Source organism: Zophobas morio, unplaced genomic scaffold, assembly GCF_036711695.1.
Source record: "Zophobas morio isolate AGI-343-1 ecotype UQ-CSIRO unplaced genomic scaffold, CSIRO_AGI_Zmor_V1 ptg000010l, whole genome shotgun sequence".
Taxonomy (NCBI): Eukaryota; Metazoa; Arthropoda; class Insecta; order Coleoptera; family Tenebrionidae; genus Zophobas; species Zophobas morio.
In genome coordinates this window covers 4213604-4230718 of record NW_026972115.1, presented here as the reverse complement: position 1 = coordinate 4230718, position 17115 = coordinate 4213604, and the positions used below count along the sequence as shown (strand labels likewise).

The window sequence follows — 17115 nt, the reverse complement described above, 5'->3', positions numbered from 1 at the left end:
GTTGCCGAATCTTTACTGTTATTTTTAAAAGTCAACTTTAATCACTGCGTTATTTATGTTGGCAACGCATCATCAGCCAATCGCGTCGCGCGATTTGGTCACGTGTGCGTGTTTTTCCATTCGAGGTTATGTTAATCCGCGGGACGTTTCTTCTAATAAATATAACAAAAAAGCGGTGTTCATCCACGAGACGCGTTTTGAATGCATCAGAAAGTGGTACGCGCTATTTGCGTGCCGCCTAAGATGAAAATCATTCGAAATGTGAGTATCCCTAACCCCTCGACACACCATTCACAGCCGCCCTTGTAGACGCTTGTACCACTTGTACGCCAAATATGGAGGTGTCAGACGACGTTAGCCCCCCAGAACCTTCCACAGCGAGCCTCAGGTACAACTTCCAGCGTTGCCACTTGTGTCCCTACAGATGCAACTTTCTTGTAACCCTTTACTCGCACTTAAAGCAGCACGAGCGTCCCTCCGGCGACTCTTTTAGCTGCATGGAGCCGCCTTTGAGTAAATATAAGTGCGCACAGTGCGCTTTCGAAACCCACGTGAAAGTCAAACTCCACAATCACGTCCGCGTATTTCACAAAAACCAGCCCCATTTCGCGGGGCTTTCACAAGTCATGAAGAAGTACGTTTGTAGGAAATGCAACTTTCAGTGTTTTTCGGAGCTCGTGTTTGGGGACCACCGGTGCCTGGACTTGATAAACGCGGGAGCGTTCAGGTGTGGGTATTGTTGTTTCAAGGCGCCAATCCTGCGCACGTTACGGAGACATTTGTTGAAAAAGCACAAAGCGAAGGCTTATAGATGCGACCAGTGTTCGTACGAGTCGGTTAAGAGCACGAATTTCAGAGAGCATTTGAGGAGGGGGCACGGGTTGGTTGGCAAAGAGAGGGCGAGGTGTTCACGCACAAAAAAGAAATTCGGTTGTGCTTATTGTGGTTTTGGGAGTGTGGATTTGGCAGAGTTGCGAAGGCACAATGTAGAAAAACACAAGGTTGATTGTTATCAGTGTGAACACTGTCCGTATTCGAGCAAAGACAGCTGTAATTTTCGCTCTCATGTGAGTAGGAGGCATGGGGTGGTTGAGTGGGTGCAGTGTGCCCACTGTCCGTACAAATCTAAGTCTAAAGCGACCCTTAAAGTCCACATACTGTATAAACACACACGGAACGAGGATATCAAGTGGTTCGAGTGTGCGCACTGCTGTCTTAAGTGCAAACGCAAATCGGATCTTAAAAAACACATAATCTCAAGACATACACCTGATGAACAGATTCAGTGGTTTCTATGCCAGTTTTGTATTTTTAAAGCCAAACATAAGTCTGATTTAAACCAACATGTTTCTTTGAAACATGATAACTGTGATATAAAGTGTGAGCAATGTGAATATAGAGCCAAGAGTAAGGGTCTTCTAAGGAAGCACTTAAGAACCGTACACTTGAAAAGTATTAATTGGTTTAGGTGTGAACAGTGCGATTATAAAGCTAAGCATACGACGCGCTTGAAGGAACACGTGATAGCGAAACACACAGACAGCGAGGATATTCAATGGTTCAGATGTGCCCACTGTGCCTATAAAGGTAAACAGAAGTCTCATCTGGAAGGCCACCTGGCGACGAAACACGGAAATTTTGAAGGGATCAAGTGGCTTACTTGCAACGACTGTGGGTATAAGAGCACACGCAAAAATAGCCTGAAGGCACACATTGTGGCCAAGCATATCTCGTCCACAAAAAACAAAAATTAAATTTATTATTGAAGTTTTCGTTACAAAATAAGTTAAACTAAGTTTGGTTCTTCAAGAATTCGTTTTTGTTTTCGTTGAAATAAATTTATCTAAATTTGTATTCTTCAATAAACTGTAGTATTTTCAAACTGTCTTCAACGTCTCGCTTTTTTCGGCCAATGAAAGCTGTAGCTGGCGCTATCGTGGTCACCACCACAGGCGCCTGTTTGCTCTTGAGCGCATGTACCAGTTTCTAAAACACAAATTTTTCGTCAAAATATAAAAATTTTTATAGAAATTTCTAACCAGAACCAACTTAATCAAAAAAACCGCGAAAGTCAAAAACCCGATGGTCATTAAAGCGCCTTCGTTCGACGGAAAGTCCATCTCGTCGTCGTGCCCCCTTGCTTCAGCCTGTGTGTCGGATCTGCTCCACAGACCCGACATTCGCTCATCTTAAAAAAAAACTTTAAATTATGACAGAGCTATTACGAACTTACCTATGTTTGCCAGCAAGTTGTCCCTCAAGTTCGTCAGTACAGAGATTTTGTTTTTGAGCGACTTTTTCGCGTTTATTGTTAGGGTTTGCTGGATGCTTTGTAGCAGCGGGAGGAAACCAGAGTACGCGCTTTCGCTCGTCTGGGTTGCGTTTTTCGCTTTGTCCGGTTGTACTTTGGGCGTCTTTGGTTTTTCGTTGTGGTTTCTCTCCAACTGGCGCGCCGTCGTCAGGGGTGAAATCGTGCTTGTTGTCATTATCTCTCGGTACGCAGGAGGCGTTGTTTGTCGGGGGGTTGTGGTTAAGACCATGGGGTTCGAAGGGGTGGTGGATGTGAATTTTGGCTCGATGAAACTGACTTTGGGGGTTCCTGTGGGTGAGAAATTAGGTGGGGTTTGTTTGGGCTGAATTTTTACCGAAAACGAATGGTGTCGTCTTTTTGCTGGGTACTTGGGGGATTTCTACCCATGCACTTTTTGCTGTGAGGGGGTACGAGAAGTATAAATTTAACACCAAGAAGCGCCACATTTTAGATGATGTAACGTCTGTCGATGCACTCATAAAACTGCCGAGTGTGACATCTTCAAGACCTAACGCAGTTAAGATTCTGTTAGAGCTCTTATGCAAAATCTTGGAGCAGAAAATCATGTGATGGAACTAATTGTGCAAAAATTGAAACTAAGAAATTGTTGAAAGACCGTTTATTTCCACTTAAAGCAGTACAAAAAATACACTAGTTGGAATTAATTACACGTAAATATCATCACTAATTTTTATTAGTAAATCATAATAAATCTTTCAACTAGGGCTACTTTATTCATAAAAAAATTACAATACGTGTAAATAGGTAAATAAATTTAATCAAAATGTAATACAAAATTTGACACTAAAAAATTATAAATTACAAAAAATCAACTATATTTAGAAGACGTGATGTTCTCGTTTTGTCCATGTTTTTTTTATTGAAGTAGATGCCATTCCCTGGATGGTATTTCTGTTAGGGCAAAAAGAAAAATTAGTTTTGAAATAATAATTGTTAACATTATTTACCTTATTGTTACAAATGCGGGTAGTTTTCTAAATTGTATGCCGTCAACGTTTCATTGCCAGATGGTACTCCTTATTCTTTTGGTTTCGTATTCACGCCTTTCAATTACTTTCAGGATTTAGAATTTGTTTCACTTTTCATTTTTCATCGTTATGAAATTCCAATCTCTGCAGCATCTTCATTCTTCCGTCTTCCTCAGCGTCAAATTTTTTTGTTCTTCATGTTAAGTTGTTCTTGAGTTTGCATGTTGCAGCATATTCTTTCTTCAGTCTTCTTACACGTCGATGTTCATTAGATGTCCTACCTTCACATTCTTCGTCTTCACTCTTCTTTCTTCCATCTTCTTATCCCCGTGCTTCATTCTTCCACGTCGATTCCTCTTCTTTCTTCCTCCGTTTTCCCTCGCGTCGAGTCCTCTTCAGGTTATGTAGGTTGTCTTCTACGTCGAATTGTTTCTTTCTCTTCTTTTCTCTGCGTTTGATTTTATTTTCATTCAGAAGTTTTTATATTCTTCTCCTCGCCATTTTGTTTTCAAAAGCTATGAAATAACGGTATATCCAGTCTCCATTAATATTTGATTAACTTTAGTTTCCATTCTTCCTCCCAGTTAGTTTAATTTTCTTCCTTGCTGTCCACTCCAATGTGGCAGTTTTCTCTGGGCGTGTAAACATCCAGAGAAATTTCTTCATTAAAATTATAAGTAGTTTTTAAGCATTTAAGGGTGGCTTGTATATTTCTTCACCGACGCACGAACGTCCATCTTCTGTGAAACTGTATTCATTCTTGGATTCAGAGGGAGATTCTTCTGTCTTCCACGACTCCGTCAATTCTGAAACTGTATTCATCTTTGGATTCTGAAGAAGATTCTTCTGTCTTCCACAACTTCATCAAATCTGAAACTGTATTCATTCTTGGATTCTGGAAGGGATTCTTCTCCACTGTCTTCCACAATATCAATTTTGAAACTGTATTCACTTTTGCATTCTGGAAAGGATTATTTGTCTACCTTCTACAACTTCGTCAATTTTGAAACTGTATTCATTCTTCAATTCTGAGAAGGGATTCTGTTTGTCTTCCACCACATCGTCGATTCTGAAACTGTATTTATTCTGGAAGGGATTTTTCTGTCTTCCACAACATAAATATTGAAACTGTATTCATTCTCGGATTCTGAGCGAGATTCTTCTGTCTTCCACCACTCCGTCAATTCTGAAACTGTATTCATTTTTGGATTCTGAAGGAGATTCTAGTATGTCTTCTACAACTTCGTCAATTCTGGAACTGTATTCATTCTTGAATTTTGGTTTGTTTTCCACCACATCGTCGATTCTGAAACTGTATTTATTCTGGAAGGGATTTTTCTGTCTTCCACAACATAAATTTTGAAACTGTATTCATTCTCAGATTCTGAGGGAGATTCTTCTATCTTTTCCACAACTCCAGTCAATTCTGAAACTGTATTCATTTTTAGATTCTGAAGGAGATTCTTGTATGTCTTCCACAACTTCGTCAATTCTGAAACTGTATTTATTCTGGAAGGGATTTTTCTGTCTTCCATAAACTTTGAAACTGTATTCATTCTCGGATTCTGAGGGAGATTCTTGTATGTCTTCCACAACTTCGTCAATTCTAAAACTGTATTCATTCTTGAATTTTGGCCTGTCTTCCATCACATCGTCGATTCTGAAACTGTATTTATTCTGGAAGGGATTTTTCTGTCTTCCACAACATAAATTTTGAAACTGTATTCATTCTTAAATTTTGGTCTGTCTTCCACCACATCGTCGATTCTAAAACTATATTCACTTTTGAATTTTGGAAGGGAATTTTGGCCTGTCTTCCACATCGTCGATTCTGAAACTGTATTTATTCTGGAAGGGATTTTTCTGTCTTCCACAACATCAATTTTGAAACTGTATTCATTCTCGGATTCTGAGAGATTCTTCTGTCTTCCACGACTCCGTCAATTCTAAAACTATTCATTTTTGCATTCTGGAAAGGATTCTTGTCTGTCTTCCACGAATGCGTGAATTCTGAAACTTTATTCATTCTTGGATTCTGAAAGGGAATTGTTGTCTGTGTTCCACAACATTGTCAATTCTGAAACTGTATTCATTCTTGAATTTTGGTGTCTTCTACAACATTGTTAATTCTGAAACTGTCTTCTGAGATTCTGGAAGGGATTCTCGTCTGTCTTCCACAATATCATCAATTTTGAAACTGTATTCATTCTCGGATTCTGAAGGAGATTCTTGTATGTCTTTCACAACTTCGTCAATTCTAAAACTGTATTCATTCTTAAATTTTGGTCTGTCTTCCACCACATCGTCGATTCTAAAACTATATTCACTCTTGAATTTTGGAAGGGAATTTTGGCCTGTCTTCCACATCGTCGATTCTGAAACTGTATTTATTCTGGAAGGGATTTTTCTGTCTTCCACAACATCAATTTTGAAACTGTATTCATTCTCGGATTCTGAGAGATTCTTCTATGTCTTCCAAGACTCCGTCAATTCTAAAACTGTATTCATTTTTGCATTCTGGAAAGGATTCTCGTCTGTCTTCCACGAATGCGTGAATTCTGAAACTGTATTCATTCTTGGATTCTGAAAGGGAATTCTTGTCTGTGTTCCATAACATTGTCAATTCTGAAACTGTATTCATTCTTGAAATTTGGTGTCTTCCACAACATTGTTAATTCTGAAACTGTTTTCCGAGATTCTGGAAGGGATTCTTGTCTGTCTTCCACAATATCATCAATTCTGAAACTGTATTCATTCTCACATTCCGAGGGAGATTCTTCTATGTTTCCATGACTCCGTGAATTCTGAAACTGCATTCATTTTTGAATTCTGGCCTATCTTCCACAACATTGTCAATTCTGAAACTGTATTGATTCTCGGTTTCTGAGGGAGATTCTTCTATGTGTTCCACGACTCCGTTAATTCTAGAACTGTATTCATTTTTGCATTCTGGAAAGGATTATTTGTCTGCTTTCCACAACATCATCAATTCTGAAACTGCATTCTTTTCTGGTTTCCATATTTTATAATCTAGTCCTCTTCTTGCTTCTTCAAGAATAGTTTCTTCTACTTTGCATCAATGTGTCTTCATTCTCTTTGAAATGTTGCTTCTCTTCTCTTTGTTTTTCAACATCCAAGTGTCCTTTTCAGTCATAAAAATTGGAAGTTGGAATAGTACCGGTAGATGAAAATGTTCAATTATCTACGGTTATTTTCGTTGTTTTTTTGTTCCCCAAACTTCCTTATATGAAGCAGTTTGCGTTCTTTTTCTTCTATAATCTTCTTTCTTCCAAATCAGATGACATCTTTCAGGAGTTTGCTTCATTTATCTCTTCTAGTTATTTTCATAGTTTCGTTTTTTATCCTGAATGTGGAAAAATTCGAACGTACAATAATTTCCTTCTTCCCTATTCGTTCATCTCTTGTTTCTACCACTCCCACTTAATGAGCACTGGAAAAATTCAAAGTCAGATACTTCCGGCCCAGTAACAAAGAGATCTGAAAATGACGTACATAATTAAATTCTTATTTCATAAAATAACTTCCTACTCTACCTCATTAAAAATGAATCCTGTTAACATCTTCCATTTTATATCTTCATGAGTTGTTGTTCGTCGTGATTTGTTCCTACAGTATTTATGGTCTTTTATTCCTTCTTCATTTTCGTGCTAAATGTCTTCCCTCTTCCGCCCTTTTGGTTCCTGTGAAGCTTCTTTCTTTGTTGTCGCCGCAGCAATTTTCGTTGTGGCTGTTTTCAAATTTCCGCTCTTCTGGAATTTGACCTTTGGTTTTCCAATAAGTTCTCGTCATTTTTTCTTTTCCTCCATGCTCTAGAACTACCTTCTGGCGATTCTCATGTCTTCATTTTTGATTTTCGACGCCATTTTTATTCCTTACTCTATGAAATGAAGCCTCTACTGGCACATACGAAGTATTTGTTCTCTCCTTTACCGAAATTCTTTTCTCCCGAAGTAGAAGTTGGTTTTCAGATTTCTACGAAGTTCTCCTACATCTCCGTCTCCCTTAAGTTGGGAGTTGATCCATACCCACAATAAATTCGAAGTAACAATACCTCCGTGGCCTGAAATTTACATTGCCAGTATTTCTCATTTTATAATTTAATGGATTATTACCTGAATCTAAAACATATGCAATTTCTCGTTTTCGCCCGGTCCTCTTCTGATCGTCCCAGTCTCCATTCTTCATTCCCCGTCGAAGTCGAGCCTCTTCTGGTCGCCGCGAAGTCTTCATTCTTCAATCCCTGGAAGTCGATCCTCTTCTGGTCGCCGCGAAGTCTCCATTCTTCAATCCCGGGAAGTCGATCCTCTTCTGATCACCACGAAGCCTCCATTCTTCATTCCCTGTCGAAGTCGAGCTGCTTCTGGTCCCCGCGAAGTCTTCATTCTTCAATCCCCTGGAAGTCGATCCTCTTCTGGTCGCCACGAAGCCTCCATTCTTCAATCCCCTGGAAGTTGATCCTCTTCTGATCACCACGAAGCCTCCATTCTGGATTCCCCGTCGAAGTTGAGCCGCTTTTTATCGCCGCGAAGTCTTCTTCAACCCCCTGGAAGTCGATCTTCTGGTCACCGCAAAGCCTCCACTTTTCATTCCCCGTCGAAGTTGAGCCTCTTCTGGTCGCCGTGAAGCCTCCATTCTTCATTCCCCGTCGAAGTTGAGCCGCTTCTGGTCGCTGCGAAGTCTTCGTTCTTCAATCTCCTGGAAGTCGATCCTCTTCTGATCGTCGCGAAGTCTTCATTTTTCAATCTCCTGGAAGTCAATCCTCTTCTGATCACCGCGAAGCCTCCATTCGTTGCGTTGAGCCTCTTCTGGTCGCTGTGAAGTCTTCGTTCTTCAATCCCCATGGAAATCGATATCTTCTGACCGTTTCGAAGCTTTCGTTCTTATATCTCCGTCGAAGTTGAGCCTCTTCTGGTCGCCGCGAAGTCTTCATCTGCAATCCCCTGGAAGTCGATCCTCTTCTGATCGCCGCGAAGTCTTCAGTCTTCAATACCCTGGAAGTCCATCATCTTCTGACCATCGCGAAGTCTTCGTTCTTCAATCCCCTTCGAAGCTGGTCGCCGCAGTCTTCATTCTTCGATCCCTTGAAGGTCGATCCTCTTCTGAACACCGCGAAGTCTTCAATCCCCATGAAAGTCGATCCTCTTCTGACCGTCGCGAAGTCTTCGTTCTTCAATCCCCATGAAAATCATCCTCTTCTGACCGTTGCGAAGCCTCCATTCTTCATTCCTTGTCGAAGTTGAGCCTCTTCTGGACACCGCGAAGTCTTCTCTCTTCAATCTCCATGGAAGTCGATCTGGTCGCCGCCGAATCTTCAGTCTTGGGAAGTCGAAACCCTTCTGATCGCCGCGAAGCCTCAATTCTTCAGTTTCTGTCGAAATGCATTCTCCTTTCGTCTACGATCTCCGTGGAAGTTGATCTTCTGAACGCGACTGAGCCTCCATTTTTCAGTACCCGTAGAAGTTGAGTCTCTTCTTGTTGCCGTGGAGTCTTCATTCTTCAATCCCCGTGAAGTCAATCCTCTTCTTGTCGCTGTGAAGTCTTCATTCTTCAAATACCGTGGAAGTTTATCTTCATCTTTTGATGTTCGTAATGGTTGCGTAAGTCGAGCCTCTTCTCGTCGCCGCGAAGTCTTCAACTCTTCGATCCTCGTAAAAGTTGCACCTCTTCTGGTCGCTGCGTAGCCTCCATTCTTCAATCTTCGTAGATGTTGGTCCTCTTCTGCGATCTTCGTTCTCCATTCTTCAGTGAAACTGTCGTCTTCTTCGGATTTCCACGAACTCTTCATTTTCTGCCTTCTTACACGATGCTCTTTTGATGCTCACGTCGCTATCTTCAGTCTTCACCCTTCCGTCCTTTTAAGTTGGAGCTGGTCTTCTAATTTTGATGACGAATATCTTCGCTGTTCGTTGTTTTCGATTTATGCTGTAACTACTGAATACCCAAAGAAATTCGAACCGGATACTTACGGGCCAACAACTGATCTGAAATTAACCCTACTAAATTTTTGTATCTTACAATTTGACGCGAAATTTACCTCCTTCTGCCTTCTTCCACGTAGATTTTTTTCACATCTTAAAAACCTTCTTCGTTTATGTGTATATCTTAGGAGAAAATCCAAAATTTTCGTCTTCTTTAAACTAATCCCAGGAAAAATCTTCATTCTTCTGCTTCACTGCAAGTCGATGTTTTCTGTTCGACGCATAACCATCTTCAGTCTTCATTCCTCTGAACGTTGATCTCATTCCCACGAAATCTATAGTACTCTTTTGACACGCAAAATCCCCTTCATAGTCGAAATCCTCTTCATTCTTCTGTCTTCCTTGGAGTTAGTTGTCTTCTTATCATTATGAAGTGTGTAATTTCCATGATTCAGTCATTTCCGGTTAATGTTGTACCTAGTGAATACCCAAAGACAAAGCAGGATACTTACGACACGATCTGAAATAAATATCATTGAATTTTCATACTTTACAATTTGGGCAAACAGTACCTTAATGACGCTGAATCACGAAAAATCTTCTATTTTCCACTCGATGTTTTCCTTCTTGAAACAATTTTCTCCCTCGACGCAACATACTCTGTTCCTCTTGAAAGTAGATCCTGTTCCTTCTTCTTCATCTTCGTTTTCCTCAACACTCATATCCATCCTCTTCTAAAAAATCCTCTTCTTTTGCCGACATTCTCATGAAATCTTCGAAGCTTTCTTCATTCTTCTGACCGCACGAAATCTTCATCGGTCTATTGAACCTTTCATCTCCCGGAAGTTGTTCTTCATCCGCTAATCAAAGAGCGTTCTTCTTTCTTCATCCTTCGATATCTTCCGTTGTTCCACGAATATCAGCCGGTCCTCTTCCGATTCCCATGAAATCATCTTCAGTCTTCTCGGGCTCGATCCTCTTCTAATCCCACGAAGTATCCATCCTCAATTGTTCGATAAATCCTCTTCGTTCTTCATCTTCCTGGAAACCGATGATCCGTCGCAGTCTTCTTTCTTCTCGTCGAACCTCTTCAATCTTCACCGTTGTACTTCCTCCAGCTCCTTGAAACAATCTTCGTTCTTCCATTTCAAATCCAACGATGTTTTTTTTTTCTAACCGGAATTGACGACCGAACTTTTGTTTCGATAATTACAGCAGAAACCAACGCTATTGCTCCCGAAAAAATTGGAAACCGGATACTTACGAATCCATTGAAGATTCTAAAATATAACAATGAAATTTCAAGCAATTTTAAAACTTTTTTTTACCTTTATTGAATCTGGATTCACACAATCCTCTTCAACCATGACGTTTCAATCTTCAATCCTCGAAATCTTCCTAAAATTGTTGCATATAACAAAAATTCTTTGACAAAAGATGCGACTTACCTCTGACGTCCAAGAAAAAATTTTCTCCTGAAATGCAATCACCAGGAAAAAATACGCAGAATTTTCACAAAAGGTTTTATTTTCAACGCTCTGACGAATTTTACAGCTGCTACTCAGGAAACCACGGCTGACAATCTGGATGGAGCAGTTACAACAAATGATTTCAACGCTTTATTAGTGACTGATGGTGGTGTCGGTGGGGGCAGATGGAGTGCGATGTCCAGAGATCCTGTCCTCGGGCCACTATCAATTTAATTCGTCAAAACATTTAATTTCAATAACAATCGTTAAATACCTTCGCGTACGTCGATCCTTTCCTGCTCGTCTTTTCCTGTTGAAATGTTAAAAACGGTGCTAGGGGGGATGGAGGGGGCAGCGAATTAGGTGAGTAGTGTACTTCATAGGTACCAGTTCAGCACGTTTCGATTCTTTGGGACTACAACTACCGGATTTGCGTACTTCAAGTGCACTAACCTGCGCATTAACGGCTTTGGGCGACTTTTCGTTTTGTTTCGATTAAGATTTTCCAAGTATTTTTCAATGAAGAGAACGGGCGCATTTGAGGTTGGTAAGATTTGTTCTAAAAAATATAAGGCGGTGCTTTCTCTACTTCAGGTTACCTGATGGTACATTGACGTTGAAAGCGAAGCAAGTTGCTAGTAGTAATTATCCTGAAGAGAAGATAAAGAGTCCGAATCTATAATGACGAAAGTGGGGGTCTACGTCAAGTCACAATTTGTCCGAGTCGTCTTCATGATAGATGAAGAAATCAATCAAGTTGTGGGGACGGTTGTGGTCCTAGGAACAATGAATTTGTGGCCTACTGTATGTATCTTACTGTGATAATAGAGTCGGATTCTCGGTGATCTTTTCTTCAGGATGATTCAATTAATTGCCTCTGTATTTGACAGATGTTTATGATTTGGGGACGAACTACCTCTAGTGGTTTGTGGTTGGCGACTATAAAATATAGTTTTTCACGATAGGTGCGAACACAAAAGATCAGATACTCAGGTAATGAGATTTTGTTCCATGGTGAATTCTTGCTGCCTTTTGTAGAAAGTGTAGATCATTTACGAAAAAGAATAAGATGTGGAATCGTGCGCCGCATTTAAACTTGGCTTTTATCATTCTAAAACAACTTGTGTTTTTGACGTTTACGAATACCTGCGGTTGTAGGCTTGCTGTTAATTTTGCTCAATATTTCTATAATGAAGACCCTGCAGTGCTTCAGTGACATCACGTGCCAATATAAACTCGTTCACGCTCTCATTCGGTTGATTAAAGTTGCTTCTTGAGAACCTACAGCATCGCAGTGAAAAATTTGTTTTACACGGGCGCAAAATTATAAAAATTCCTGTACACTATATTGATGACGTAATCACTTTTGCATTTTCAATTCTGTGAACATTCATGTTATTGTATTGACAAACCTTGTCGGTGTCACGGGTGCCGGTAGAAATAAAACCGTACTAACGTGGCCGTTGTCTCAGAACTTGACTTCTAAAAACTATACAACTTTGCGATATTGTAAATATACTTGCGGTGTCTAACGACCGACGTTTCTTCTGCAGCAACGCCCCGTCGATTCTTGATCGCAAAAGACCGACTATTTGGATCTGCAATCATCAATTTGTAGTTCTGCGTTGAAAAAAATAATGATACTTCGCGATTCAGGTTGACCGAAGAATGCACCGAATCAACGCGTTTCAACGATTTTCTTGGACATCACAAGTTGACTGTAAAACTATTAATCGATGATATAGTTGAACTTGGGAGGAACTGTGACTCGATTTGCGTCTTCCTTGAAATGCGAATCCTGGAACCACGAAACTTAACGTCGAGTTTGAACACATACAGTGATACTTTGCGACGAAAAGTGAAGACCGAACAAACACGTTTCAACGACTTTCTTGACTCGTCACAAGTTGGATGTAAAAACTATTGATCGTTGTTGATATAGCTGAGACGGCCGAACTTGGGAGGAACTGTGACTCGATTTGCGTCTTCGATGGAATGTGAATCCTGTTTAAATCTGGAACCACGAAACTTAACGTCGAGTTTGAACACATATTGTGATACTTCGCGACGGAAATTGAAGATAATGTAGAGGGATGACCCGACTGTGGTAGAAGACTAAAGATGCAGCGAGTCACGTACGCACTTTCCGTATTTAGCTTGACGAATTTTCATTGAGAAGAAACGTCGATGCGATCTGCAAACAACGGTTTTGTGGACACGACGTATGAAATACCTTCACTTATAATTTGGTGCGCGAAAACACTTGTCACTGAAGGATTTTGATTTTGCCTCGGGTTTATTCTGAAGAGTTGAGCGATCGACTAATAATTGATGTTTGGCCACTTCATCGTGCGATCTACAATCAGTTACTACTATCCACAACCAAGCGAACAACATACGTTAGCGATGGGATCCTCGAATCAAGAGAATCTAATCGTAATTTAGCTAGATTTGCATGCAGCTCGTTGTTTATCACGATTTTAATCCTACAATACTCGTATTTGCAAAAATACTTGCGCAATTTTTAGTTGTTTGGGCGGCAAATGACGGTATATAAGTAGAAAACCTTTTGCGACTGACAAGGGACAGCTTTCCAACGTATTTAGTAGTCTGGAACAAGGGACACTTTGCGATGCTCTAGGTGTAAAGAATACTTGCAATTCACGGTGGCCATGATAGCGACATTGCTTTGGTTCTCAGCTCCATTGTTGTATAAATAGAAAGGAGTTTTGGCGATGGCTTTGTAAACTTTTAATACCGTGGGGAATGAACAAACCGATGATCCTATAAGAAGAAGCACACTTGGGGATATTCCAAGAATACTTGCGATTGTAGTCCTGTATAATGTAGACGGCGAGATTTCATCAATGGGTAACCGAAATGACGCAATTTCGAGCCTTCTTATGAGATGAGAAACCGTTGGTGGAAAAATTCCTACAACTAATAACGCAGGTGGTCTACATGTTTGAATACCTGGCACCGTTTGTTCAATCCCTCAAAGTTGTATTGTTCCTAATTAATAAGAGCGGAAACTTCTTGAACTGTACATTCGTTTATTCTAACTATTTGCCGAGAACTTCTTATATTCTAGGATGCGACTTCAATTTTGCGTCGATAATAAAATAAATCTATAAAAAATTATTTTGCGAATGTGGTTACGGTTGAAGTGGGATATTCCCAGTACTTGAAAGCTTGATTAAATCTAGTCATATTATATAAATTACAAAGGAAAATATCTTTTTCTGGACATTTATAACCTCGTGTTTAGCAAATTCTGGAACAAGAGCAATTTCGATATTGCAAAAATACTTGCGATTTTATCAATCGTGTATTTGTAACGAGTGTCCTGAAAGTTGATCGTCGTTTCTCGTCGTGATTGCACGTTATTCGATTCATGGCTTTATCAAAACCTACAAACATTAAATGTTTTGCATGCATACAGTACCTAAACCTCCTTTTCTTAGGCTGTATGTCCTTAATAATTGCGTAACTAGTGATGGAACTGCGATCATCTATTCTAATGCCATGTAATGCGAAATAATGATGTGGGAAGCACTTATTGCTGCAACAGTTGTAGGATTGGGGGCACAAATTTTACCATTCTTCGAGTCCAACATGCGAAAGAACTTAAAAATGGGCTACTTCGTTCGAGTGGAAGTGTTGACGTCACAATACTGAAGCACAATGGAAAAATTCTGCCCGCACACGGTGCATTTTGTGATTGCAAGTTACGTAATCTACAAAACTTTACTTCGACGCGGTCACGAGCACATGGTTATTGTTAAAACATTTAGCAAATTATGTTTGTATTAATGCTAGCACATTCGATTTACTTAGTACCTGTTTCTTCATCCATGTTAGTCGGATTTAAGAAGCTCCCACAGCCTACCTCCTATCGCGTCGAGCATTCTTTCTTCCTATTAAAATTTAAATCGCACTACCTTGCATTGTAAAAACTACCGGTTGTCGATTTTCAAAGAACTCCATAGTGAGAAATTTGTAATCAAAGATTCCGGTTTTACTTGCATATTACTTTCTAGTGCACTTTTATTTGAGTTGCAAAATAAATTTCTTCGAAACTCAACATCTGCAAATATTCGTAACTTTTTGTAAAACATTACCTGCAGCTCAACTTTAAAGAAATTGTGGTTTAAATTACTTTACATATTAATAAAGACAAAGTTCTTCTAACTGAAGTCCTGAAAAAAATCCTGTGTCCACGTTCAAATGCTTACATGCTCCTTTATCCTGTCCTCTTCGTGAACTTGAAGAACGACGACGTTACGTACTTTTCTATTTGCGACTATTGAGTTACTTAAAACTGTTACGAACATTTGCGTGAAATTTTAAACAAATCTATTACTCTTCAAATAAAATCTGATACTTTATTGTATTAATTATTAGAATAGCGTCTTCTCATAAATCCTGAAAATTCACGTAAAACTCAAACTCATTACAAATACCTGACCCATTTTATCCTGCATGAGCAGCTTTCTCCTCCGTATTAAAATTCAACAGCATTGACGCAACTTGATAAATCGCCTTTCGCTTTCTAACTTCGACGATTAGGTTAGATACAGCAAGCCTTTTACCGCAATCCTCAGCGCTTAATTCGCCTGGCCGCTCATGACCAGCGTCCAATCACCTGACAAAAAATAACCAAACACAACTCCAAACAGGCCACTTCAAGTGGCTAACAGTTAGGACCAAAAGGTACTTTACCGTTACTCGAACATCCCCAAAGGGCACGTTTTTGCAGTACGTATGTCCGACAGAGTTCGAGCAAGTAACGGAAAGTGTTCCATTCCTCTACTTATAGCGTCAGCAGCTTTCGAAAAGGCGTAGCTCGGCTGCCGCCCTACAGAAAGATTCATCCGCTAGCATTCATCCATACAGAAACGTGCAGCACCGCTGTTTATTATTTGTGAACTTCGGGCGCCACGTTGATGTTCACAAAAAATGAACAGGTGGTGTCGAGGAGGGATACTTCGTGGGTTTGTTTACCAGTGGGTGTCGCCCTAGCCGTGCGCAACGTGCTTTCTGGGTGTAATGGCTAAGTCGCTTTCTGAAGGTACCTTTACCAGCAGGACTCGGCTCACATGTAAATTCAAAACAATTAGTACACAGGAACAACAGGAGCAGATGCGAAAACTACTCAACTCTTTTGTTTTTTTTATTAGATCAAATTGGAAAAATACTAGTCTTACAAATGCTACTTAATCGATTCAAACTTAAATTAATTTGTACATAGAGTGATACATTACAAACCGAATACGGGCACAATCCAGGCTACCAGATTCGGACAGTGGACCCCCCAGGTGACTGCAATGAAAAAACTCCGTAAAATCACAGAATAATTATCACATCGAGATCTTCTAAGCTAGTGTGTCAAAATCAAGCTTTCGAAAATTGCACTAATTTCATTTGGCTCATGAAGTGATCGAGACTCGTGTTGATCTCCTCGCAGACGGACTCGTCCCACCGCACGTCCTTGGAACAGTCGACCTTCTCCGTCACCTTGGCCTTGATCAGCTCCCACCTCAGTCTTCGCTCTTGTTGCTTCATTTTTAATTCGTGTTCGGCCCGCGAAAGGGCGCTCGATAAAACAGCCTGAACGAGGAGATTTCTACGCTTTCGCTGTTTGCAATTTGTTTTCTTGAATTTTACTTTATTGATCCAATCGCATAACGAATTTACCGTGCTCTCTTTGTGGCCAACCGAGCAACCCATACGGAAAATTTTCACAAATTTTTTTCAAAAAATCTCCTCTTATCAGCGCTTGTTTTTGAAAGTTAGTGATAACACACCTGATTACGGTTTCTACAGTGCCTGATTTCTGGAGAATGCAGCCCGAGGACAGGGGACGGAGCTTGCACAGAACTGCACTCTTCACTCGTCGGCGACCACCACAAAATGGCGACGGGAGATGACGCGCTCGCTTATATAGAGAGGTCACGCCAGAAGTTGTAATCCTACGCGGTGGAGGGAAAAGCAGATCCGAGATTTGCGGCGTAGTAGGGTCAAAATTGGCATAAATCGACGGGAAATGACTATTCTTTTCACGAAAAGAGGAATGGCAATGATTTCCTTGTCTGAAATTCGGCGGAAATTGAGATTTGGAAAAAATTCTAGAAGAATCTCGTTGGCGTCGGGTTGCAGAGTTCCGCTGACGTCACCAACGTTAGACGCAGATCGTTATGGGTGTTTCCACTTTTATCATAGCTAACTGTTTTCATTATATTGATAACGGAATAATTCTTTATTTGAGAATTGTGAAATTGCTGTTCTTATCACAAGAATGTGCCACATAAAACGCGATTTTAAGCTTTAATGAGTCATTGTTTAGAGAGGAAGGAATTTCTGTATGCGACTTTTGTTTATTTAAATTTCTATTACAACAAACAAAC

The 17115-nt window shown here is 40.2% G+C and overlaps 2 protein-coding genes across 4 annotated transcripts; one reads left to right on the top strand and one right to left on the bottom strand.

Annotated features, from left to right (window-relative positions):
• The first annotated feature begins 133 nt into the window (after positions 1-133).
• On the top strand, positions 134-1786 carry LOC135126192 (zinc finger Y-chromosomal protein 1-like). Its single transcript, XM_064052046.1, has 2 exons — positions 134-261; positions 310-1786. Exon 2 carries the CDS (start codon positions 336-338, stop codon positions 1752-1754), a length of 1419 nt encoding a protein of 472 aa, XP_063908116.1. The 5' UTR covers positions 134-261; positions 310-335; the 3' UTR covers positions 1755-1786.
• LOC135126193 (uncharacterized) lies at positions 1738-16631 on the bottom strand. 3 transcript variants are annotated; one of them, XM_064052049.1, is made up of 14 exons: positions 16516-16631; positions 10983-16030; positions 10688-10930; positions 10568-10637; positions 9812-10519; positions 9356-9759; positions 7434-9302; positions 6855-7381; positions 4253-6798; positions 3280-4122; positions 2646-3223; positions 2234-2599; positions 2040-2188; positions 1738-1986 (listed from the first exon to the last, which is right to left on the bottom strand). In XM_064052049.1, the coding sequence occupies exons 11-14, from the start codon at positions 2875-2877 to the stop codon at positions 1840-1842; spliced, it is 894 nt and encodes a 297-aa protein (XP_063908119.1). In that variant the 5' UTR covers positions 2878-3223; positions 3280-4122; positions 4253-6798; positions 6855-7381; positions 7434-9302; positions 9356-9759; positions 9812-10519; positions 10568-10637; positions 10688-10930; positions 10983-16030; positions 16516-16631; the 3' UTR covers positions 1738-1839. The 3 variants fall into 3 exon arrangements, with proteins under 3 accessions (XP_063908119.1, XP_063908118.1, XP_063908117.1); XM_064052048.1 differs by having other exon boundaries at positions 3280-6798; positions 10983-15566; positions 15713-16030; XM_064052047.1 differs by having other exon boundaries at positions 3280-6798.
• Positions 16632-17115: the final 484 nt, after the last annotated feature.